Source organism: Sebastes umbrosus, chromosome 16 (assembly GCF_015220745.1).
Source record: "Sebastes umbrosus isolate fSebUmb1 chromosome 16, fSebUmb1.pri, whole genome shotgun sequence".
NCBI classification, from domain to species: domain Eukaryota; kingdom Metazoa; phylum Chordata; class Actinopteri; order Perciformes; family Sebastidae; genus Sebastes; species Sebastes umbrosus.
The window spans coordinates 25984633-26011800 of record NC_051284.1 but is presented as its reverse complement, the minus strand read 5'-3'; the positions used below and the strand labels follow the sequence as shown (position 1 = coordinate 26011800).

Below are 27168 nucleotides of genomic sequence, written 5' to 3'. Positions count from 1 at the left end.
CTTCTAGACACGACCTCCAGATGTTCCTAAGATATCGCGTTCACGTGGCGTGGAGGCATAAAAATATAAATTATGATTTGACGAATAGATCTATAACCTATTCAATATTGTGTTTGGGGAGAAAATGAACACACAGCTATTCAGATGTAACACCTTAACAACACGTTTTGTGATTGAGCGTGCATGAAACTAGTTAGCACGCTAGCAAAAAACGATGCTATATTGATTCTTTGGGACAATTATACGATATTTGCTGATTCCACGACACGATTTTGATTCAATTTAATTCAATTCAGGGGCCTGCGATCGATATAGTACAATATCATATTTCATGTATTTAACACAATCAGTTACATTTATATAAACTCACAAAAAGCACCTAAAATATAATTTGACAGTTGTATTACTGAGCTCTTCCAGACATTTAAATAAAAAAACAATCTATTCTTTTTAATAAGAAGAATTTCAAAATAAGGGCATATCTTAAAGAGGATGATACATGTTTGGATGTTTTCACTTTGCATCAATATATTGGATCATTGATCATTGAATCAATATATCGATCCAGATCGATGGGTTGTTACACCCCTGGAAAGTAGTGGATAAATGGTTAAAACGTCCAGCTTTCGCCAGTAGTTGTAGTACAAACACAAACTGGACGAAACCTACTGAAAAACAGGGAAAAACAACCACTATGCCTCGCATGGATTCACATTCACACAGCCTATTTATCGAAGGGGTACAGTATTTTATGTGGGTACGTCAGACAAAAACAGTCTGGAATCACTGCTGCTTTTCTTCTGTCTGAATAGTTAAGTAGGTTGAACCACAACAGAAAGGCTGCACATGGCCAGCAAATAAAGAGATGCAGACAAAAATATAATTTGCATAAATACAAATAACAAATGCGTCATTTACACTTTAAATCTGCTCTTGTCTCTGAACCCAACAGAAGCTGATTGTAGACACACACACCTACATAATAGCTTTGCAAATGGGTCAGTTGATGTGCAGAATTTCAATAACAAGATTCATATGAATTATTGGCCAGTAAAAATGATTCCTGGCAGACAGGCAGGGGTTTACGGTTTTACAGCACTTGGCTGATGAGACCAAGAGTTAATAATGTGCTCTGGAGACTGGATGGTAAACTGCAACGTCAGCAAAGCTCAGTATTAAACTCTCAAAGACTTTCCTGTGGTCGTCTGAACATCCTGCCTCCCTTTGTTTTGTTCTTTGTGGCAAACCTCGACCATCTGACTTAAAACAACACATAAATGTCATGTGTGGTGATTTATGAAGAGCGTGGCTCCAGGTTTTACCTCCATGGTGTAGTTGGTGTGCTTGTTGTCGAAGATGAGGGCTTCCTGGATGAGCTGGTGGTCTCCCTCCAGCTGGTCGATCTTTGGCTTGTAGTTGACGATGCTCTTCTCGTACTGGCGTAGGTTCGTCAGCTGGTCCTCCAGGGTGCCGTGCATCTCGATCGAGATGCGGCCAATTTCCTGCAGAGACAAATACAGATTATTTAATGAGAAGGAGTCGTTGCAAAGTGGAGGACATGGTAAGAATATACAAAAACCTGTCATACAGACACATTCTTATCATATCTAATTTAGGTATTTTACTATATGTTACATATCGCTGCAAATCTTGTGATGCCACTATGACTATTAACAGCCTGTTTTCACATTTCACAGCCGGTTTAAAAGAATTTTATAAACATAAATATCATTTTTTGATCAGCGACCGATGAGATAAACATTAAAATGACCTCAAACTGGAGTCAGAAAGTTTTACCACTTCTAATTTTTAACTTGGACTAGGAAGTTTAAGATTAAACTCAACATAAAAACACACTGAAATCACGCCGGCCTCATTCTGAACTCCTAACGTGGTCATGTGACTGTCAGCTCTGCTCTCACTTACCTCCATCTTGGTCTGGATCCAGGGTCCGATGACGTTGGCCTGGTTGGCGAACTGTCGGCGCAGACGCTCGTTGTTCTGCTGTCGGGCGTGTTCCTCGATCAGAGCCTGGTCGCGCTGCGGCACCAGCTGCCTGACCTGCAGCAGGAAGAGAGTCACGGAAAACACAAACGTGTTATTAATGTGGTTTTAGTGAAGACGGGAGAATGAAACATCCAGAGATTATGTATTTTGTTTCTACTTTTTCCCATAATGATGATGTATAAACTGGAATTCTCTCCACAGTATTTCACTTACTTTGTAAAACAGGATTTTGCTCCTGTTTTAAATATAAAAACAAACTCTTGTGCCGTTAATAAGGCACAGTTTTGGGCTGCAGTAAAAGGTGTTATTGTATCATTCAGGCTTACGATGTCATTTTAAGAGCCCACATAGACCAGGGTGTATAGAGTGGATTAAACTTCCATTAAAGAGATGATAGCTGGGCCAAAAATATCAAAAGCAAAAGTTGTAAAATTTGAGATTTTCTGACAAACATTACACTTAAACTTCATTACGATCGTCACATACATACATGAAATTTGACCCCTGTATTTAACCCATCCAAACATTTAGGAGCAGAGAGCTGCTGTGAAGCGCCCAAGGAGTAACTTGGGGTCCACTGTCTCACTCAAGGAATGCAGCAGGAGCCGGGGATCGAACCACCAACCTTGTGATTAAAGGACGACCCGCTCAACCTCCAGAACTACAGCCGCCTCATTAAGGCTCCAACATCCTACAGACTAGATACGTTTATGTGTTTTCTTGCCGAGAGTTTGATGAGAATATAAAGGGACTTATGTCCGTAAAGTAAATACAAATCTGCCAGCTAACTTAGCTTAGCATAAAGACTGGAAGCGAAGGAAACTTTTTTATTTGCTTTTCTCATCTTTTTTCTCTCTTTCTAATTAAAAAAAACCCTCCTGTCTCCAATAATATATATGTTTATATTTCAGATTTTTTAATGCTGTACAATGTCAAAATGTTAAAATTTATGAAAATTGTTCCTGCCCCTTAGCTCTTTGCCCAACTGTTCTCCATGATATATTCTCTATGTCTCAGGACTTGTGTTAATGCCTCAGCCAAAACTTAATTTTTATTTTATTCATAATCTCTTATGCAGAGTCTTGGCCTGGCCTGAGGTAACGTTTAACTGATGGATGGTGGAAGCTTTTACAGGCTTGTTTGTGTCCCTCACAAGTTTGTTAAACATTTATTCTGGCAAATGCTTTGAATTTCTAAATCCCACTACCGTTAAAGTTTCCTGAGGCAAAGCACTAAACCCCAAAGTTCTCTTCTCTGCTTCTCTTACCAACAAATCAAAGCAAAGTGTCTGAACCGTGCAGACATGAAACTGCTGGATTAAATCTTCCTCGGATAAACAGTAAAAAACATCTTGAGGTGTGTATTTCCCGGCTCGTTCGTGACTGATGTTTCTTACCTTGTCCCATTTGCCGTTGATCTCCTGCGGGTTGATGGTGGTGTACGGGTTGGTGCCAGCCATGTTCACATGATAGGTCTGCACTATCTTGGTGATCTCGTTGTGGATGCCCAGGATGGCCTGGCGCTCTTTGTCGGCATCCGGCAGCGTGGCTTTGAACTGCTCGTGGGCTGTGCTTAATCCCTGACACACACAAACACACAACAATGAAAATCACAATCGAGCAGAACATTAAAGGGCTAAAGATTAATTTGACATTTTGGGAAATACGTTTATCCGCTTTTTTGTCGAGAGTTGGATGAAAAGATCGATATCACTCTCATATCTGTCCGGTAAATGTTAGCTTAACCCCACAACTGTTCACATGCTGCATGTTACTACCTTTAATGATGCTATGGGGAATAAAGTTCTCCTCCGTTCTTCCTCTCTGAGCTCACCTGGATTTCCTCGATGGTGTGGACGATGAAGGTGTCCTGCAGGTCCTCCATGGCGCCCTCCATCCAGTTGTTGAACGGAGCCGCTCTTTTGGCAAACTCAAGGTACAGTTGGTCGATGGTTTCCAGCAGCTTCTCAGTTCTCTGTTGAGCATAAAAAAACAACGAGGTTACCACACAGACTCACAGGCTTTTTAAAGGAAGTCTCGTTGGGAGAAGTTCAAGAATTCACTGAAGCTTCATTTCATTCTTGATCTTAGAGAGCTGGGGCAGACACGGATGGATTTGGGGGTCATACTGTATTTTCACAAATAAAAAAAATCTAAAATCTCCAAACTTAAAAGGATTTTCAAGGCCAGCGGGAATCCCAAAAATCAAATCTCTCCACAGCCTCTCACTGTGAGCGAGACCACTTTCATCTCTAAATGTGTAATTATTTCTGCTTTAACCAGCTCCAACGAGGGAACTTAAAAAAACAGGGATAACAAAGTAATTTCAAAAGTTTAGAAACTCTTCAGTGACGTTGTTTGTCTTTAATCCTCTTTTCTAAACTTCATCTCACCTGCAGAGCCTCGTTGCGTTTGTGGGTCAGAGCTCCCAGCGCGTCCCACTGGTCACAGATCCGCTGGCAGCGAGCGTTTACGCTGGGGGAGTCGTAGTAGTCCAGCTCACTGGAGCACAAACAGACGAGGGAACGAGAGAGTCGTTATCATCACCTGCATCACCGCAGTCTCCATTTACATTATTCATTTGGTTGTTTTCTGTCTTCGATGCACTTTAATGCCTTTCTGATCCTGCTGTGTCTTTGTTTTTGTCTTTTTTTTAAATGGTGTGAGACTTTTCTATAAACCCCTGAAGAGTCACTCGCTCTGTTTGTGTTCCTCTTTTTCACCACTTCTCTTTGGCGTCAGATTAAGTTTATCTTCTGTTGTGCTGCAATTCTTTTACTGCTGTTATGTGCACATTATATTTATTGTTTTTACTCTTTTATTCTTGTCGTTTCTTGCTTTGTATTCATTTTATTATGCACATGTTCAGCACTTTAGTCAACTGAGGTTGTTTTTAAATGTGCTATATAAATAAAGTTTGACTTTTTTAGTGTTTCATCATTTACATCTGCAGATTAAGTGAACCAGAACTTAACAGAGAGACTTTTGATGTTTATGATGAATATTCTGAAGATAATAAATGACTGAATACCATTTAAGATCACCACGAACTACAATAAAAAGTGAGATAGAGACACAGCCATGGAAGAACAGACCTCAACCTACTCTATTTCATCCTTTATATCCTGACTCCTGTTTATCACGTCTTACTTTAACTCCTGTGCGATGGCGGCGATCTGCTCCACGCGGTCCTGATGTGCAGCCAGGTCGCTCTCAAAGGCCTCGTGTTTCTTCAGCAGGGCCTTGATCTCCGACAGAGAGGCCGTCTCGAAGTCGTGCTTCTGCAGCATTTCCTCCTTACCTGCAGGGGGAGACGCAGAAAATGAACCAGTGAAGCCAAGATGTATCTCAAATCTGTTTATAATGCTTGTTAAGTGATACCAAAACAAAGGAGAATTACATAATAGGCAAGCTGGCCTTTAACAGCCAGCTTAAGGCATATGAGGCTAAAACACAGGAGCTTGATCTTCATATTCAGACAGTGAGTATTTCTCCTTTCAGTACCTTCAGTCCAGGCTTCGTGGATCGCTGCTTTCTGGCGGAATTTCTCCGCCAGGTGGTCGAGTCGTTCCAGCCTGCGGATCTCATTGAGGAGCCATTCTTCATAGCCCTTCTCCGCTCCCTCTAGATTCCCCCACGCGTTGTTAATGTCCTGTACGAGGCAGAGGAGACAATACCTGAGAATTTACTCAGAAACAGAGGAGGAGAAACAAACATAAGAATGGCATCACGTGTAAAGTAGGCGTGCAAACCCAAAAAACAACCTTCCTGTTGGTGTTTTTTCTGTGCTCTCACTTTTTATTGTACAAGTTTATGCTGTTGACAAAACACAATTACTAAAGTTAAACCTGCTTTCAAAGATTTTTTGGCCACTTGGGGGCAGCGGAAACAAGCTGTGAATGTTGACAAATCATCACTTTTTAAGTTGATATGGTTATTATTTACACATCAAGCGTTGTGTTTGATGAATGCAAGTCCAATATTAACTCTCCTTTTAGCTCTGTTTTATCTGGTTTAGCCCTCTATTAACTCCTGAGAAAAATATTAACTAACATTATTAACTTTATCTGTCGTTAGTGTACAGTGGATTTTTTTTAGTGCGTGTTGCGTCTGAAGACAACGCTGATGAGAGCTGTCTTATTGAAGAAGAAAAGTTTTGGGACGTAAATACAAAAGAATGAGCTGAAAGACGCTGTAACACAACATAGAGTCTGCAGAGTCGGGTGATCACTTTCTGCAAGTTCATCTCTACAAGTGCATCCTGTCACATTACACTCAGTCATTTGATCCATTGTTAATATAAAAATATTGATTATCGCAGCTTTAAATTGGATGGAAGTTATTAAAAATAAATATAAAGTTGTGAAATATTTGCAAATTGTATGTTTTGTTTGCAATTATCCACGTCATATATTTGTAAATTAAAATATTAGAGTGCAGAAAAGAAACTATATTTAATTTCAGTAATTAGTTAACCAGGTTTTGGAGGCGACATCTTCTCCAGATTAAAGGTATCGATACTCTCGGCCGTATCTGAGCTGTGCTGTAGATGGACATTTTAAAGCAACCAAGTGAGACACGGATCAAATGTTCCCTGGCATCGTGTACCTACATGATTAATGTAAGGTGAGGTAACTCTTTGGCCACAGACGCTCATCACAATTGCAAGAAAGTTTCACAGTCAGAGGTTTGACTCTCAAACTTTTCTGAGAGAATGTATGTGTTTTATTTGGGAGACCCACCGAGACCATCTTCCCCTCCGAGGGCATGAAGGCGGGCCTGTTGCTGAGCCTCAGCTTGGTCTGCAGGGTGTTGAAGTTGATCTCCAGCTGGCACTTCTCCTGCACTTTGGGCGGCTTGTGTTGGCGGCGGTAATCTCTGAAGTCCTCCAGCTTCTGCTGCATGGCCTGCATGGTGTTCTCCGGCAGGCGGTTCTCCAGCCAGGGGATGGTGCGACGGATCCACTCCAACAGCTGGGTGGTGATGGAGGTGGTGGTGCATGTGTGTGTGTGTGTGTTGAAGGGTGAGAATAAGAGAGAGGAGATGGAAGAGAAACATTCAAGGGAAGAAAATGGAAATGCAAAGGAGAACCATGCATATAAAAGGAAGAGGGAAATAAATGAGGTGGAGTCGATGTAATTAATGTGTGAAATGAGGGAGAGAAGAATACAGGTTGAGATCATTGGTTAGCTAACTGGTTCGTTGCTCATTTCTTGCAATCGAATTTAACTCTAAGAACATTTTATGGCTCATTTAAAAAGGACCATACCTGTGTTTTTGCATGTTTTATCCCATTTAGTAAAATTTCTTTGTTATTTTATAATGTTGCCGACCATTTTTCATCATAAACATAACATTTTAGAGTTTTTTAGATAAGAAAATTTAAGATTTTAGGCTTATCCAATAAAGATATATCAGCTTATTATTATTATTTTGGATAAACACGTAACGAATTTAGGTTCTAAAAGAATTGTGTAAGTTATGTACTGAGCGAGACATTTTACAGTTTAAAAATAGTGACACCGTTTCAAAACTACAAAACAAAACTTTTGGATTTCTCTACAGTCATTTCTTGTTATTTAGCGGCCGATATATGCAGCAATACAAATATACAGTATCTTTGAGAAGCTAATATCTGCTGGCTGGAACTATTTGTTGCTTCATAAATCACTTTAAATAAATAATAAATCATCTAATATAGTTGCAAAATAGTTATGAACTGAAAACCAAAGGCTTCCTAGATGGTAAAAATAGTTAATCAATCTAAAAATTAATGCTTCGGTAAATTATTTGAAGAAAAATTATTTACAGTTCATTGTAAATGAGCTAAAACAGGAAAAAACACAGAAGATAACTAGCAAGTTTCTCTTTTATGCCTCACACCATCAGTGTTTCCTGACTGCCTGTCTATCACGTCTAGCCTGTCTGCGGTCCTGACCTGCACCTGCACCTGCACCGAGCACACGCACCCCCGGGTGCTGGGAGGAGAGGGAGCGGCTTAATAAGGAGAGGAGGGAGACAGAAGGGCAGAGGAGGTGCAGGACAATTATAGGAAGAATCGGGGAGTGCTCACATCACTGGCCAGCTTCTCATAGTCCTCCATCAGCTGCTCATTCTCCTGGTTGACAGCCAGCACCTTGCAGATCCTGTTGGCCGCCGTCTCTGCCTGCAAGATGACGGAAACAATGTGAGACCCAGAGCACGTTTTGTTCTGTGCTGTGACGTTAAAGTGATTTATGTTTAGTGGTGAATGTAAATATAATTTTGAGGGACTGTATCTGTACTTTACGGAAGTATTTCCATTTTATGCTACTTTATTCTTCTACTTCACTACATGACAAATATTGTGCTTTTTACACCCCTATTTTTATATTACAGCTGTATTTAGTAGTTACTTTTCAGATATTTCATATTTAAAGGGAACATATCATGCACATTTCCAAGTTCATACTTTATACTAAAACATCTTTACATGCTTTAATGTAACATTAAATACTGTCTGTCTGCATATACCTGTATTCACCCTCTGTCTGAAACGCTCCATTTTAGCACCTGTCTCTTTAAGAAAAAAAACCCAGTCTGCTCTGAAAAATATGGTGCACCTTTGCAAAGTTAGTTCTCCAGCTGTGGGAGATATATTCTAATGAGCCTGTATGTGACATAGAAAGGGGAGCCAAATCTGAATCACATGTTTTCTTATTTCACAGTTTGTGGGTTGGTAGGTACTCCAGAAACCCAAATGTTTGAGCACAAGCAGTAAAAAGTTGAGCTTTTCATGATATGTCCCCTTTAAAAAAACAAAAACAAAACATATAATGATCTAATCAAATATAACATATTGTTAAAGATTAAACCAGCGGCCCCCAACGCTTTTGGCTTGTGACCTCGTACACAAAAAGCACAGTGTAGTTTGGGCCACATTTCAGATGTTTTCACCTCTAAAGCTAAACTGTCGTCCAATTTCCCCAAAAAATAATTTGTGTGGCAGAATTTTTTGCTTCTTTACTACCGCATTAATCACCTCACGACCCCTCCGATTTTTCTTGTGTCCCTATTTTTTATAAAGATTGGGGATCTTTAATATAGTAACCCACAGCAGAAGATGGACAGGAAATAGGGAGACAGAGGGGTCAGAGGGCTGCGGGTCGGATTCAAACTTGGTCCGCTGCTAAGGACTCATGGGGCGCCCACGCTACCAGGTGAGCTACTAAAAGGCCTCTTCTTCTGACCCTTGGAGGGGGCTCGACCCTCAGGTTGAGAACCACTGGACTGAACTAACTAACTGTATATTAAGTAGTACTGTAGCTCCTTTGACCTGCTGTAAAAGTAAAATGCTACTCACACTTTGATCTGTCAGAATTCTACTAACGTCATATATAATAATAGATCAGTACCAGGACTGTTTTGCTGCTGATTCGTCTGTACTTTTACTCAAGCAGAACATTTAATGCAGGACATTTACTCGTAATGGAGTATTTCTACATTTACATTTGTTTCCGTCATTAAACCTGCATCCATCCATCTACTCCGCCTACACGAGCACTCCGAGATTTCCCACAGGACTCATTTTTGGGATGAAGCGATAGATCATCAGCAACGCTGCAAGCAGGTAACAACAGGACAGCTACTGTATGTGATGTTACCTCTCTGTAATACTGTCTGCACCAGAATGTGTATAATGTCTGCTTCCATACTGTGTCCTATAGTAGCTGTCGTCAGGTGTAGGAGCACCAACAGTCTTTTTATAGAGCAGCAGAGAACAGCGTGTTATCTCAGCCTACAGTACATCCAGAGACTCAGGAGGGAACGGGAGAATAAAAGCATCCCAGTGGGGATAAAGAGGGGCTCATCCATGACACAGCACTTCCTCAACATTGGCCCGTCAGTCTTCATCACCGGACCGGCAATGCATGAGCGAAGAAGAGTTTCCATGACAACATGAAGTCAGTTAACCCGTTGGGTTCAAGATGAGTAAATGTGGTCAGGAAAGGAGCAGAGAACAGAGAGGAGCATCATGCACAAAGTCTGGAATATATGCTGCAGATTTAAGCTCAGAAATGTTGCAAATTCAGCTAAAAGTTTGCAGCAGTATGTTGAAGTTAAAATAAATCCATGTGCAACTGTCATGAACCCAAACTGCACCATTATCGATTAGGAAATTAATTGATCTAAAAGGCGGTATAACCTTGCGGCAGTGTCCTTTTAGAGCGTACGGACTCAAACCTCCCTCCCACCCACGTCTCATAGCTCAGAGACTGGCGTCCCCGCCACATAGGACGACTTCCAGCCTCCTTTGTCTAAAGATCACGGGGGAAAGTTGGCTCGGTCGGAGACATGCTCCGGGGGGCTCCACCGGCTGCCTTAAAAGGAGAGCCAGGATGTGCAGGTCGTGCTTCTGTGAGCAAATGTTTGCAGGCTGGGCCTGTTTACTGACAGCGCCGACAGCCAGGAGCTCTCTCGTGGATTACTTCGTCCTGACATCAGAGGCAGCGGAGAGAGGACAGTGGAAGGATTGATGAAGGTGAAAACTATCTTACAGTCGATCTGTGAAGCCAAAGTTACAGTAGCTCTAGTCTGATCCTCTCATGTGTTATGTTTAATCACAGAGCAGAGCAGGTTCTTTAATATCTGATGATCTTTCAAAAACTTAGAAGGTCTTTTAACGCTTACGGCAGTTTTCAAATTATTTCTAGTATCATTAAATTCTGTAAATTTTTTTGTGACATCCCCTGGCTTGATCTATATGTAAAAATTAAAATGTTATATTAACAGGTACATTTATCCAGCTTTTAAAAATCCTCAGGTCATAGACTTTTTTGACGAGCCATCAAATAAGTTTTATATTTTATTTATGCACTAAAACTTGCAATAACATATTTTTTTGCCACTTGGGGGCAGCGGGAAAAAGCTGTGCTTAAAGGCAGGGTTGATGATGTTCTCCAGTCTTCACTATTTGTTATATTGGTTGAAATGATCTTTACACCCCGACAGCGATCCATTACTGATGAGCTCTGAAAAAGGGCCGGAAAAGAGCCGTCATCTGTAGCTGCTGTAATCCTGTAAAAACGTCTACCAATCACTGCCTCGCTGTCCGCTTGGAAAGAACCAATCAGATGCCTCCCTGCTCGTACTTTACCCTTGGCGTGCACCAGCCTGAACTCAAAGCGCGTCGCCGGCGCACGTTTACTGGAGAATGGAAGAGAAAACTCACTACGCCAAAAATAGCACTGCCGTGGTTACTTGTCATGAGGTAGTGTTGTTGAGTTGAGGTCCTCTCTCCGCTCTGTGTCTGTGAAGTAGTTACGATGCGGCGGTGCTCGTGCATGTGTGTGTGGGGGGGCGTTGCCTTGGAAGGAGCCCCGAGTGGAGGGTGTGGGTTTAGATGGAGCTCCTGAGGCGATGCTCCTTTCAAATGATGCTAGCTTTCCAACATTGTCGACCTTATTTTGTAACTGTAACCAGATCATCAGATTTATCTTTGTGACTTAAATGAATTGCACAAATAATACATAAGAAGCACAAACTGGTGCTAACTGTGACGCTTTATTCTTTGTAAAGGTAAATTGAGGATTTTTAAGTCCACGTCAGGCCAACGAGGAAACGTAGGAGTGATGGTGTTTATGGGGAGATTTGCGCCCTGGAGGGTGAAACTACAGTCTGAGGTGTTAGACGTGTTAGACGGAGGAGGAGTCGCTCCGTGCCAGCGCTGTTAAACCGTGAGCCAGCCTGCGGTGGTTTCCGGACTCCTGCTCCTCGGGAGGTTCAACAGCTCCATTAAGAAGTGGATCCTAATAAAGATTTTAAGTACAGCAGGCTTAGCGGATATCCTGTGTGTGTGTGATAAGTCTCTATTATTCTCTGCAGAGACCTCTGTAGAGGATTTGGCATAATGTATTCCACGGAGAGTGTAAGAACGTCTCGCTGGCAGAAAGGTTGCGTGCTTTATCGAGGATCAATACGCTGCTGAGAGAGGGCCGATAAGGAGGTGCTGAATAACGGAGGGTTCGGTTTCCCACCGGGGCCACCCGCTAGAAAAATGTATGAAGTCATAATTCAACACACATAAATAGTTCACCAGCTCTACTTGGAGATGTCAGTAATGTAAAATGTGTGTTTCTTGGGCTGGTTAATGTTTTAAAATGAGCTGGAGTCGACCAGAAATACAGTCGCTTATTTACATATCATATCCAGTAGTTACGGAGGAACATAATCATTCATTTGGAGACGTGTTTGTGTCCAGCTGATGAATGTTAGTTTAATATTCACTCTCCTTTTAGCTCTGGTCTGCTTTCCACCAACAACCGAGAAAAATATCTGTTTCTTCAGCTGCTAAAGTCTCCGCTATGTTCACCAGCTAAGCTCTAACTTTGTCTGTCTGCCATCAACCTTCATAAAGACATTTTATTAAGGTATTTTATAGCCTGATATTGTCATTTTTGGTGTCATACAGTGTTGTAGAGTCAAATGTTAGCAGCCAACAAGTGAATGATGCCAAAAACGACTGCTTTGGCAGATAACCAGTTATCGTTTGGAGATTTTCTTTTTTTTTTTTCATTTAATTTCTCACCTTCTGCTTGCCTGAGAACGCGTGGTAGTAACACGACACATAAGTCATGACGGCCTTCTCATCTGGCCTCAAGGTGCTAATGATATCTGCCCAGGGAACAGAGGACGGGGAGAGACGACAGAGAAGAGAAAAAAATGCACAAGAGTAAAAGAGTGCAGAGACAAAAGGGCCAGCAGGGGGCGCAATCACAAGAGGAGGCAACAGCTGGAGCACAAGCCATCTCCGGTCTACCTAGAAGGTCGTCTTTGAGTTGGTTTGATTTTAAGGAAATCTCAATTTCACCCTTAAAAATATTAGGATGAATGTGACTGAATTTAAAGTGGGAAGTCAGCGGACATAGTGAAAATAAAGTTTTTTTTTAATGTATTAAAGGGATGGGGGGGCGTGCCGACCGTCATCTACTGTAGGTAATACACTGACTATAGATAAGTAGCTCATACAACCCCACTTCAAAGCACCCGAACTATCCCTTTAATATGTACGTACAGTTTAAGTAGCTGGGAAGCTCTGGCTCAGCTCAAGATGTAGTTTAAATAAATGAACACATTGAAGCCTCTAGAAGTTCATCCAAAAATACAACCAGAGATTTGATATCAAATATCTAATATATAAAATATATATAATATATAAAATATATATAATATATTAAATATATATAATATATAAAATATGGAGGATGAATTCAGTCAAACAGAGACCAAAGTTACAGTTTTCTGTAATCATTAATTTTGTTTGGAGGGAGGAACTTTCTGAACTTTTAAACTTTGTCTTTTGTAACTAAACTTAGTCAAGTTTTAATTGAAGAAGCAGCCATCAGCTCTCAGATCTGTAATGCAACAGAGTCCAGCTGTGCTCTCAGTGAGGCAGGCCACGCCTCTCACCGCTCTCCGGTTATAAACACAGACATTTTCTTATCTGCGTTGCTTAAACACAGCTGTGTTGAAACGCTCTCTCTGCTGCTGGGCCTCTCGAATGAACCTGACTCTTATATAATGTCTGCTTTGTGATGCTCTGCTCCTCTGAGAAAGGAGGCGCAGCAGCACAATCTCAGAGTTCCCGCTGTGCTTCAAGGTAGCCGTCAGACTAAGAGACAATCATTCATTATACAGTAGAGAAAAGTCCGATACAACACGTCTTTCTTGCAGAGGAACAAGGAAACAGACGGCGCATATCCATTAAAATTAAAAGACTGCTTTGAAGTGCCCGTTTTAATTTCACTCATTCCTCCACCCTCCATTTAAGCCGTCACTCTCAAGGCTGAACATAACCATCCATCTAAACGGTTACGTCTCCCCCCAGCATGCAACACTTCAGGCTAATTTGTTTCTCTCCGTCAGCAGCCGTGGCTTTTATCACAGGCAATCATCATCATTTATCAGACTAACTTCGCCGCACCTCCCACTCCGCTGAGCTGCTGTTCAGCGGAACCAAAAACCCTAATTAGGGGCGAATTCGCCGGCCTGCGGCGCCGTAACAAACGAGGTAGACTGGAGATGCACTTGTGCTCATCGCCTCTAAGAACAGAAGTGTCGTCCCATCATGCATTTTGGTGGCGTGAACCATGCGGAAAGTGAAGGAGAGTGACCCCTGCAGGGGGCGTTGTGCACTGCAGAAAAGAAGAAGGGCACTGTTAGGAGAAACGAGGGACGAGAGGAGGAGAGGAAGAGGAAGAGGAAGAGGAAGAGGAAGAGGAAGGAGACGCTGCATCCAGGATACCTTCTGGGCGCCGGAGAAGGCGTGGTAGAAGCTAGAGACGTAGGTCATGATGGCCTTCTCGTCCGGACGGGCAGTGCCCACAATGTCTGCGTGGAGGAGAGGAGGTCAGGGAGGGGACGGAGGGTGGAGGTGAGGTTGTTAGACAGAGCACAGATTAATGAAGAAACAGGAAGTAGCGCTGGAGTTCAGCTCTTCACATAAACAACATCCAGAGTGGAAAGAAAAACACTCTGTGTCACTGTCCAGATGTTCTTAACAGAGAGGATTTGAAACTTTGCAGTCTGTCTTTAACACAGAAACACAGACTTTAAGAATAAGGATGATGTTTAAATTCTATTTGCAGAGCGACAACTGCATATTTTACATTCAAGAGAAAAAAGGATGTGTGTGTGTCTCCCTCTGTGTGCACAGCTGTGTGTATGAGTGTTAAAGGGATAGTTCGGGTGCTTTGAAGTGGGGTTGTATGAGGTACTTATCCATAGTCAGTGTATTACCTACAGTAGGAAAGCCCCCAGTTTAGAGAAAGAGACAGGAGTACCAGCACCGCAGCAAAGTAATGTACTGCTGTGGATGGGGGCAGCAGCAAAACATATTTTAGCCATCGAAAAAAATCATTATCAGTTTAAGTGTACGCTATATTTAGAATATTTTCACCGCTTTAACTTGCCGTCAGACAGCCCTTTCTGACTGGGAACTGAAGCCGTTGTATCCATCTCTGCTCTCGCCAAAGCAACCAGAGTCCATTGAAAAAAACAGTAATTTTACTTTGCAGGGGAGAACAGGAGATGCTGGTCAATCGCTGCCTCAATAAGTTAGTTTGTTTGTGCTATTGTGTGACTTTGGTGAATCCAAACTAACCAAAATCACACAATAACACAAACAAACTAACCGATCGAGGCAGCGGTAGACCAGCAACTCTCGCGTTCTGCGAGGTAAAATTACATTTTTTTTGCAATGGAGTCTGGTGGCTTGGAAGAGAGCATAGATAACGGTTTCATTTCCCTGTTGGAAACATAGACTGTATAGATATCTCACCGCAAGATAAAATATTCTAAATATAGCGTACACTTAAGCTGATGTTGATTTTTTTAGGTGAGCCTTTCTTTTAAGTGTCTAAAATACATTTTGCTGCTGCCCCCGTCCACAGCAGTACATGGCTTTGCTTCTTTGCGGTATCTCCTGTCTGTCTCTCCAAACTGGGGACGTGCCAACCGTCATCTACTTTAGGTAATACACTGATTATATACAAGTACCTCATACAACCCCACTTCAAAACACCTTAACTATCCCTTTAAGGCCAAAATATAATCTCTCAGAGAAATTGGTGCTTATTGATCAATAAGCAGACTACAAAAAAACAAGTGATGAAAAGGAAGAGTCCATCTATCATCATATATTTGCAGAACTTCATTCAGATTTTGGTCATTTTTGGTTCTCCTCTTGTTTCTGTTCTGAAAACACATTAACTCTAAACTCTGCCAGCACAGAGGCAAATTGCAGCAACTCAGCAGTAAACATGTAATTCAAGTAGTTATTTGAAGAAAGAAGTTGAAGCTCTGCCCGTTTTCACACCTCTGCAGACCCGGCTAATCGCTGTCAGACGAGAAGGTTTAAAAACTGGGTGGTGCAGACATCATCTGTGTCCTTAAACTACTTTTTGCATCACTTTCAGACTGCTGAGAGAAGAATATTTTGGTTTTTGAACACAGGAAGAAGTCTGTCCTCCTCATCATCGTTTTACTGTTTTCCTATTTTTCCCGCCTGCTCACCTTCTGCGTCCAACATCTTGGGGATGTCCAGGTACTTCTCTGCCACGTCGAAGGCTGTGTTCAGGTTGGTCATCGGGTCGTCCTGTCAACAACAGACCAGCAACACCTTCAGACTTAACAATGTCATTGAATGCTTCTGTGCTTTTAATTGTGTTTATGTGCTCTTGTATGTTTTCTTTAATGCCATCAACCTGCCAGGGATTGAACATGAAAATCAGCCTGCATGGCTAAATCTGGCACATTTACATGTTTCCCCTTCTTAAATGAAATAAACATAAACATTGTGGTATCCTGCTTCTAAACAGCAACTATTTTACAGTAGCACACTCTCTTAACAGCTACTACTTGAAAAACAGACAGGATATGTGCAACTACAATGTAAAAACATTTTTGATAACTTATATTTCAGATATTTCTTATAAGTTGTCATTTAGAAATGTGAAGTTAAGTACTGTTTTTCAATTTTTTGTTGCTTGTAAAGGAAAGCAAAGAAAAGAAAATCCCAATTTACACGATTTAAGCAATTAAATTAATTTTTCAAAACACATGATTAATAGTGAATCTACATTACAACCAAATACTTTGGGTTTTGCCACTTATACAACAATAAATTGAGTATAGCTGAAACAATTAACGATAAATCAATTAGTAGATTGACCGGATATTAATTTGCAATTATCTATTATCTTATTTAAATTGTGTTTTTTCGAGCAAAAATAACAAATATTCCCAAATTCCAGCTTCTCAAATGTGACGATTTGCTGCTTTTCTTTGTTGACTGTTGGACAAAACAAGCAGTCTGAGGACGTCAGAGATTTTTTTTTTAAAATTTTAAACGTTGGATATTTTATAGTCCAAACAATGAATCAATGAATTGAGAAAATAATAGACAGAATAATTAACAATGAAAATAATCGTTAGCAGAAGCCCTATTATTTTGTAGTAGCTCTCAACAAAAGCTGACAAAAGAGCACTTGTGCATCTACAATTTAAAAACATAGATGAGTAATTATTCTTTTCTTTCCTGGGTCCTTCTCATAATTTCCCTTTAACAAGATGAATGCTTTGGTTTTATTAATTATTAAAACACAGTTTTTCTACCTTTCGGTGATTAGAAAAAGGTCACAAATAAATACCTCTCTAAATGAAAGGCACTTAAACTAACACATTCATGTTTACAGTGTGATGTTTGTGTATTTTGCTACCAGCTGCTGTACATGAGGTTATTTTAGTGGCAGAGACTTCTACATTCACACATCTCTGTGAACTTGATTGTGAAAGCTTAACGGGTAACTTCAGTATTTCTCAACCTGGACCCTATTTGTCCATGTTTTTGTGTCTAACTACTAATAGCAACAACAAACTCTGAAACTGGTCCAGTATTGAAGGAGAACGCTGTAAACAGCAGCCGCAACATGGTGTTATTGGGGCAAGCTGGCACCGTCATTTACGTCCACTAAAAGTGCTTGTTTTTGCCATGACAGGCTCTGATTGTTATTATAAGTGTCTGACAACATTATGGAAAGAGTCTCGCTCAAGGAGAAGTCTCGTTGTGAAATCTGGCGAGGAGACGTGTTGCAGGAAGACAACGGTAGAATAGTGGAATATATCCGTGGTGGAAACGCAAGAGTTTGTTGTGTTGGAGTACAGAAAGCGTAGCTTAGTGTTATCTAAGTGGCATGGCTGAATATTTAGATGATTTCCACAATGTGGATGAGGTGTTTGAATTCAATTAATTGAGTCAGAGTATCTGGATATTTAGATTTCACAATGAGACTTCTCCTCAAGCAGGACTTGGACAGAATAACGAACAGACCGGATCAAGAGAAAGGAAAGAAAAACATTTTATTTCTCTGTAGGGTTCTTTCCATAATGTTGTCAGACACTTATAATAACAATCTGAGCCTGTCAGCGGCAAAAACAAGCACTTTTAGTGAACCTAACGTTGCATTGACGCTGCTTATTTGCCCTCACAGCTCATTTCGCAGCTGCCGTATACAGCGCTCTCCTTAAATGCTGGACCAATTTCAAAAGTTGTTGTCTCCATTAGTCACTTAGACACAAAAACATGGGAAATAGAGTTGAAAAATACAAAAGCTACCCTTTAACACGTCTCGTTCCTTTCACTCTGTATTTGAAATATGGTGAACTTGCTTTAGTATTTGGTGTCTCAGTGGTTTCTCTACGTGTTTGTCACATAAATGTCGGACAACGCTCGCTCACCTTGCGCAGTTTTCCGTAGTCGATGAGCTCTGGACGGTGTCGATGAATGAGTGCACAGAAACCCAAACCATCTTTCCAGCTGAAACAGAGACAAACATGAGGTTGTGATGAGGGTGAAAGTGAGGGAAACATAACGAGCTGAGGAGATGATAAAAAAAAACAACAGGAATTTGACTTTAATCTTTGATGGAGACCATTCCTCTCCGTCTGACTCCCTAATTAGTTTCATGTCTCACATCCTCCCAGCAGCACGCGGTGCGTTACTGTAACCCAGCAGAAACCTGACCACCGTCGGTCCTAAACGGGGAAGAGAGATTATCTAATCTACCACGCGGTCCAAGTCTCCAATTAAAGCTGAACCACAGCTTCTGAAGCTTGAGAAATTACATGCTGTTGATGTTTTGTCATGAAGTTATTTTTGGAGAGACACTTACCTCACCCCAGAAATAAATACAGTTGTAAGACATACTATACGCTTTAGATTAATGATTTAATTAAAAAAAGGCAAAGTTGAGTGGAAAACAGACAAAGGAAAACAGTTGTGCCTCTCTGAAGGAAAAGAAAAGTGGGGACCCATCAAATTATTTTCAAGGACCAGGACAAAATTGTTAATAGCCGTCATTTAGCATCTGAGGACCAGATTCTGGAGCAAGTTCAGAGAAAAAGAAATCCCTGCTTGGTGACGTTTGTACACTGAACAGACGTGGTACTCTGGTACTGCTTTGCTTTACTTTTCGAGAGTAATTTTCTTAGCAAGTGGTCTCACTGTGACTTACTGACTCACAGATGTGATCCAGGTTTCACAGAACGTTGAAGCTGAAGCTCCAAACACAAGATATGAAGTTTTCATCAAACCATTCAAGATTACTCATCTATTTCCTGTATTTGTTTATAGTGTTTTTACCATGTAAATGTTAGAAATGAATGCTACCATTAGCTGTATTTTGCAAGATTAAGTTAAAGCTGCATTAAGGGATTTTTCTTTAAGCCACTTGGGGGCAGTAAAGTGCCTTAAACTTGCATTCTCTCTAATAGCCAGCAGGGGGCGACTCCTCTGGTTGCAAAAAGAAGTCTGATTGTATAGAAGTCTACGAGAAAATGAGCCTACTTCTCACTTGATTTATTACCTCAGTAAACATTGTGAACATGAGTTTATGGTTTCAATCGCTAGTTTCAAGTCTTCTTCAATACAGCATGATGTTCATTCAGTAAATTATGGTCCCATTTAGAGTCAAATAGACCATAAAGCAGGGGATGCTTTAGGGCGGGGCTACCTCATGATGAATTAGACCGTATTCCAAATGGAGCATCTTCTGATTAAGACGTGTGATATGCCGATATTATTCAGGTTTTAGGAGCATTCATATACAGCGATTTACGGCAGTTTGCAACACGTGGCCTCTTTCCTGTCTACATCCAGCTCTGTGCCCAAAAGAAAAGCCCACGTTTCTGGTTGGAAAGAGAAACACACCTACTTTTAAACATGATGAAAAACTTGGATATCAACAGGTTTTTTAATATTCGCAAATATCGCTGAGCTTTTCAATAAGGTGTTTGAAGGAATGAAAGAGGAAGGCTGTGTTCACACGGTCGATCAAGTCCGCCACCGGTTACATTAATCGAAGTATGCACGGCTGCATGTACACGGAAATGGAAAAAAACTGAATATTTAGTGTATATTAACGAAGTCACTGGTTATAGCATCTTTAAGATTTCCATCTGCAGAAATGCAGGTAAAAGAAAACATCCTTACAGAATAGATACAGTAGTTAAATGTGCAAACCTGCTAAATTTAAAAAGTTCAACAATGTTCTAATTAAATCACATTTTGTCCTGAAACCAACGATCATAACTGGAAGACATATTTTTAGTTCGGCCGTCTCACGTGGTTCATTGATTAGTGGCCTTGACGCTGCGGCCAGGCCGTCTATAAATGCAGTATGATGGGATGCTGCAGAGCAAACTCAATCTCACTTTGGACGAGTTGTGGAGGATTTACTGAGGGCGGTCTGCTCGTAGGGTAACAAATTAGTGAGATGGGATATTTTAATGTATTACTTGCCATAAAAAGTGGCTGTAATGCAGGAGAGGGGCTTTTACAAGGTGACTCGTATACCTGAAGCAGCAGAGCTCTTCCCTCGTCTGCCTCTCATCTCCTGACTGATGCACAGCGATCACCTCTCACAGAGAGACCACATCAAAGGTCTGGCCTCTGCTCTGACGGTCCCCCTCTCCTGCTCCGGGACCATCAGGCCTCTCCCTTTACCTTCTCCCCACATGACCTCCCCTCCACCTTTCTTCTCGCCTCGGCTTTCATCCACATCTGAGGATCACAGGGGTCTTCTTTCAATAATTTAACACGCACGGAGGCATCCTGTGACGCGGACCGAGGACTCAATAAACCCACCGGTGGCAGGAACAGACGTATGGGTATGAAACCAGGATGCTAACTCATAGCACTTTATGTACTCAGATCTTTTATTTAAGTAAAACTAGCAATACCACAGTGAAAGAATACTCTGTTACAAGTAAAAGTCTTAATTCAAAATTTTACTTAAGTAAAAGTATAAAGTACTAGCATCAAAATATACTTTAAGTACAAAAAGTAAAAGTACTTAATAAGCAGAATAATATAGGCTATATTATATTATTGTGTTTTAATTATTGTTGCATTAATGTGTTCATCACTTCAATGCTGCAGCTGGTAAAGGTGGAGTTAATTTATTAATTCTTTATTAATTATTGATTAAGCATCCATGTAATAAGCGGGATAATGTACAGCTAGCACGTCATTGTTGTGAAATAAACCCCTTCAGGGCGCGGTCAAAGTTTATTTCACAACAATGACCGGCTTACAGTACATCATCCCTTACATATATTTCATATTTATTATATTATTTAGAATTTCACCAGGGGTTCAATAAATATGTTATCGTTATCAATAATAATATATTATAATTTATTTGTTGATTATGTTTTGTATTAATAATCTGAACCTGCAAATTAACTAGTAACTAGAAGTAAAAAGTACAATATCTACTGTCGTGTCTTCTGTAGTGGTAGCATAAAATGGAAATACTCAAGTGAAGTAAAAGTACCTCAAAGTTGTACTTAAGTACAGTACTTGAGTAAATGTACCTAGTTACTTGACGCCGCTGAATTCCTGATAGTGTTTGTATGCAACAACTCCACTTATATAAATTCAAACCCACTGGTTGGTTGCTGCCACCTCGTCTCCGTTGGTCGGGTTTATGAGAACACGTCTGTTTCGCTGCTCAGCATCAGCAACGCTGTGGTCTGTCCTGACTCAGTAACTATTTCTGATGTAATCCTGGTGTGTTTAAAATCTAATTTCCTATAAAATCTTAACTGAACCAGACAAAACGACGACAACATTTCAATTCACAGCAGTGTCCTTAAGAGATAGCTGCAGCAGGATGGAAGGATTTACTTCTGCAATGTTGTGTATGAGCGCTCTTGGTGCAGAATTGTAGTCTTGAAGCCCTTTAACCAAACTCTGCAGGCTTTTACTCATAAAGTCTGTTTTCTTTGGCCGGAAGAAAACAAACCACTGAAACCAAATGACTGCACCAAGATGCCTGAAAATGATCCTTGAATATAAACAAAACCCAGAACCTAAAATACAATATGTATGTATGAAGAGACAGATTTTGATGTGTCTGATAGACAGCAGCATCTTAAGTTTTAAAAAGTCCAATGTCCAGATCAAGACCTGCAAAAAGTGTGGAGACCCCTTTACTTTTCAAAATCCTATTTTTGTCCCTCTCATTTTTATAGTTTGAAACAACCAGGAGTCAAACCGTGGACGTTGTGGTTATATAGCTACCGGGACGCCCCAAATTGTGTCCTCAGTGGGCAGGTCTGACCTCCGGGTCTGAATAGTGAAGCCAATGCTGAAGTGCCTTAAACTTGCATTCTTTCTAACAGCCAGCAGGGGGCGACTCCTCTGGTTGCAAAAAGAAGTCTGATTGTATAGAAGTCTATGAGAAAATGAGCCTACTTCTCACTTGATTTATTACCTCTGTAAACATTGTAAACATGAGTTTATGGTCCAAATTAGAGTCTAATAGACCGTAAAGCAGGGTATGTTTGCTGAAGAAAAGAAAACAATGGAAGGAACAATATTGCCTTATTTGTACATGATATGACATATATCTGTCCGTCAATAAAATATACACACAAAAATCAAGATGGCGAGGCTTCAAAACAGCCGTATACAAACCAATGGGTGACGTCATGGTGACTACGTCCACTTCTTATATACAGTCTATGATTATTAAACGCTACTGAGAGTGAACTACAATCTGCCAGAGGAAATCAGGTCTGTAGAGTCAGTAAACTCCTTTAAATCCCTTCTTATACATTTATTAGTGAGTCTTTCCTGATTTTATTTGAGTTTTAATTTCCTTTAACTGTCTTTTATTTCTTTTAAATAATGTTTTATTTTATGACATGTCTGTTTTATTTTGCTGCCCTTTTGAAAAGAGCTCTATAAATAAAGATAATTATATCATTATACTGCTTTTCTAGCAGAATTTCTGACTGTTTTCCTATTATTTTTTACAGTATGTCAGTGTATTGATGGCATTGTTCCAGACCTCTGACCTCATGCAAACTTTATATATAATCGAAAAGTTTGAGAGACAATAACCTAGAACAAAAATGACCTGAGGACAAACTACAGTCTGGACTGATGCTCATATTCAACTCGTTCCTCGTGTCATGAGAGCACACTGCTGCAAAGATCGCGTGGGCTGAGTCTTAACTCTGCTTAACTTAAGTTACAATACAACTGGATTTGTATTGACGTCCCCCTTCAGCAAAATCTCTCAACTTGAGGGATGACAAGTAACTCAAAAACTCTTGTGGACTGTTTACTTTACAAGCGCTGGCACGCGTATAATTTGGCAATGTAAAACTTTTAGGAGCCAAATAAAGTGAAGAAGTTGACACCAAATGAAACTGACTTCAGGTGAGATGATGGGATTATTTGTCCTAATTTTCCCTGCTTGACGCTGACACCCTTTGTGTCATCTTATTAACTGTAACATCATCTCTGCATGTGACTAAACCACATTTTTGTGTTAGTTATTGTGTGTTTCCTCACCTGATGTGAAAGTTTTGGATGTTGACGTTCTTGTAGGGCGCAGTCTTCCTCTGGCACCACAACAGCAGGCCCTCTTTGGCGGACGTCTCTGTGGTCGGGGAGAAGGGATCATTGTGAAGTTGGAGAAACTCTCAAGCTCTTTTACTCCGACCAACTCTCCACTAATCCCTGTTTAGCGCTGGATTAAGTGGAGGTGAAGTGAATGTGTGATTGCTCGGGTGTTTGGTTGCTCTCTTGTTTCCAGCGGATACAGAGAGGTGTCTGGTTTATTGTGTTGCACCCAAACAGTTAAATTAAATAGTTTAAAACACGCTGCACAGGAGTCTAAAGCTGAACAAACCAACGCTGATCACTTCTGACATTTAAATTGGATTACATTGTTAAGTGCATTATATATGTTAACCGAGCAGAGGAGCATAACGTAAACATGTCCACCTCCAGAGGAAAAAGAGCAGTCTCTCTCTGTGTGAGACATTCATATTGTAATGAACATGCATTAGCTCCAGTCTATATGTGCTATTGTGCCGTTTGTTAAAGCTCGGTGAGCTGCGTGACAAAGGTCTGAACGCTGAGACACTGTGTCAATGAAAAGTGTTTTCAATTGCAAATGAAGACAGTGAGCAGTTCTTTTCAATAAAGTGAATGAACAAGAAGCGTGTGGAAATGTTCCCACACACACACACACACATGCACACACACACACACACACACACACACACACACACACACACACACACACACACACGTAGTACCTTCAACAGAAATGTCTTGGATGGCGAAGCGGAGGATTATGGTCCAGATCATTCCCAGGGTCATCTTAGCGTTGCCATCTACGATCTCTGTAAGAAGAGCAAAGCAACAACGTTTACATTTCAGGATTTACACATCTAGCAGTCAATCATAATTTATATTTCTCACATCTGGCAGACCATGACCACAGGCATTGATAAGGTGATTACCAGGTAAAAAGTTATCTGAATGTCTAGAAGGTTAAAACTGGGCTGAATCAACACGCTCTTATCCCAACTAATCACATACGGCCACTTTGTTACGCCGCTTGGCGTCACTTTAGGATTAGGCAACAAAACCCTTATAGTTAGGTTTAGGAATGAACTACATGTTGGGCTTAAAACTACTACGTTTATACAGTGAAAAAGACACTGAACGTTGTGAACACGGGACACGAACCAACAGCTGATTGTGACGTGACGCACGTGACACAAACAGCGGTATCCTGGATGAAAGCCCTGTGTTTGTTGGACCCATCCACCTCCCCTCCCACCCTGCTGTCAAAATTATGCAGCCACACTGCAAAACTAACAACATTCTCATCAGCCTCAGCTGCACATTGTGTTTAGTAATAATGAATAAATGTTAGAATGCTAACATGCTAAACTACGGTGGTGAACATTATACCTGCTAAACATCTGCATGTTAGTATTGTCATTGTGAGCATGTTGCATTGCAGCATTCAGCTCGGTACAGGTACAGGTATGTGTCCACAGGGATGTTTTTGGACCCGAGGGGTCGTGCAGCTTCCCAGTATTGGACGCTTGATGTGCTGCCACTAGACACCAAGAGGCACCTGATTGAACGAATGCTTTAACTCCTGCACTGTCTGCTCTCGGTTTTCAAAATGGAAACAACATGGTTGTTAACGTTTGGTAACTTTATTCTCTTATCAGGAGAATAATTCATCAAAATGTGATTCTGAAAAGGTTTGAGACAAGAAATAAGCCATTGCAGTTGCTGAATCTGTCTTCATTTTAGACCGACAACAGTTAATGACAAGTTTTTCGGGAGTTTCCAGAGGCAGCGAGTCGCGCTGGACGCCCCTGATTTGCATAAAGCAGCCTAGACTTCAACTTAATGCAAATTATGTGACGGTCTGTCTCTCGAAACGCAACGCTGCGCTACCAGAATGCATTGCACAGCTGCTTATATGGACTGAATGGGTTGCGTGGAAAGGGCTGATCATGTGGACACGTACCATTACAGAGCCTCTAGTCAAGTCAATTTTATTCCTATAGCTCAAAAGGCTTAACAGTCTATAGAGCATACAACACCCTCTATCTTTAGACCCTCGGTGGGGAAAGAAGGAAAAACTCCCCAAAACTCTAGCTAGTGAAGCTGTAAACTCTTATTCTTGTCAGGTGTCTGCTTAGTTTCAAAAGCATTTAAATAACTCTGTTACAGTGAGATGAAAGGTTCTGCATCACACTGAAATATTATCCTTTAAATGCTGTTGAAAAAAAAGTTATATGTAATCCAGATGTCTTAAAGTCTCAACTAAATTTAGCAAAAGTTTCTTGATGTCTAGACGGCTTTTTAACCTGAACTTCATTCATAATTCCTCATACATGTGCAGCAGTAGAGCAACTTCTTATTTCTGGATTTTCACTATTACAAACTGTCAATGACAGAAAGAAATAATGCCCTGGGAATTTCAAAATAAAGGCGTATCTTAAAGAGGACGATATGTAATGGATGTTTTCACTTTGCATCGATGATATTGCATTATTGATCATTGAATCAATATCGATCTAGACTGATGTATCGTTACACCCCTACAGATAAGCTCATAGTACTTCCAGAGAGCTGAATCAGTGAGTACTACAGCAGCTCTTATGAATGAAACGTGTGATGATTCAGTTCAATAATTTGAGCCTGTTGTTAAGCCGTCAATCAGCTGTGAATGAACTGCCTCTCTCTGGTCCTCTCTGTGTTGTCGATAATGAAAATCCCCCTTCAACAGATCGCCGTGTTTGCCCGCCTTCAATAATCATTTGTTTCTCCCTCTAATCCAATAAAGCGCGGGGCCACGAGCTCCACGCCGCTCCACTGTGACGGACAAACATGGACTGCGAGCTGTCAGTCAGACGTCTGTACGTGTAACGCGGCGTGAGAGACGACTCGGATCGAATTAGGAGGCAGAAAAAGTCGTGTTGGAGCTGAGACATGCAGATCCTTGTTGAGATTAGTCCTAATGAACATGACTGATCAACATGGGGGAGGAACACAAATCCTGTTAATTCCCTTTGAAACTGCAACCCCTCCTCCTCCTCCTCCTCCTCTTTCATCCCTCACCCACAACAAAACCCCCCCCGATGGATCTGACCCTTCAACCAGTCCCATCCCACCACAGCGAGCAGCGAGCTGCAGGCCGCTCCACCAGGAGGGGATTCAGCCGGCTAATCTGTCTGGAATGCTGGTCTGGTTTAGGAGCTTTTCTACCGGCCTCTCTGCACCGCAAAATAATCTCCCAATTTTGGTCTTTTTTTTGAGCCAAGTTTTCTTAAAACAAGTGAAGAAAATCTGCTATTAATATTAAATATGAATTAGTTTACGTTTGGTTGATCGACAGAAGAGTAAATGACAACAATTCACCGGTTCCACTGTCTCAGATGTGAATGGTTTTTTTTGTCTTCTATGATAGTAGATCAAATATTTTGGGTTTTTAGTACTTAAAAACATCTCCTTGGGCTCTGGAAAAAAGGTGACAGGCATTTTTCATTATTTTCAGACATTTTATAGATTAAATGATTAATTTATTAATCAAGAAAATAACCTGCAGATTAATCTTTTGTAGCCCAAAAGTCCTAAAGAATACAAATTGAATTGATTCTAGCGCGATAATCAGCCTTACTTTGACTTCTGTCAAGATTAGAGATGATTGGTTTTAGTCAACAAAGACAGAAACTTCTGGTAAACACCAGATTTAAAGTGGTGCTTTTGTGTGATACTTTGTGGAGGAACTCA

General features: G+C 40.8%; 1 protein-coding gene across 5 annotated transcripts in view; it reads right to left on the bottom strand.

The window, feature by feature from the left end:
• actn1 (actinin, alpha 1) overlaps positions 1 to 27168 on the bottom strand; it is a 67560-nt gene that overhangs the window by 4808 nt on the left and 35584 nt on the right. For 3 of the 5 annotated variants that reach the window (XM_037747359.1, XM_037747355.1, XM_037747357.1), the window contains exons 4-17: positions 24162 to 24248; positions 23410 to 23497; positions 18282 to 18360; positions 16059 to 16140; positions 14290 to 14375; positions 8080 to 8172; positions 6749 to 6979; positions 5511 to 5658; positions 5157 to 5307; positions 4400 to 4508; positions 3841 to 3981; positions 3404 to 3586; positions 1927 to 2061; positions 1323 to 1502 (exon numbers count right to left, since the gene is read on the bottom strand). In XM_037747359.1, coding sequence (XP_037603287.1) covers positions 1323 to 1502; positions 1927 to 2061; positions 3404 to 3586; positions 3841 to 3981; positions 4400 to 4508; positions 5157 to 5307; positions 5511 to 5658; positions 6749 to 6979; positions 8080 to 8172; positions 14290 to 14375; positions 16059 to 16140; positions 18282 to 18360; positions 23410 to 23497; positions 24162 to 24248 — 1793 coding nt within the window. Of the gene's footprint in view, positions 1 to 1322; positions 1503 to 1926; positions 2062 to 3403; positions 3587 to 3840; positions 3982 to 4399; positions 4509 to 5156; positions 5308 to 5510; positions 5659 to 6748; positions 6980 to 8079; positions 8173 to 12573; positions 12660 to 14289; positions 14376 to 16058; positions 16141 to 18281; positions 18361 to 23409; positions 23498 to 24161; positions 24249 to 27168 lie in introns of all 5 variants that reach the window. The other 2 variants (XM_037747356.1, XM_037747358.1) reach the window with 1 other exon arrangement.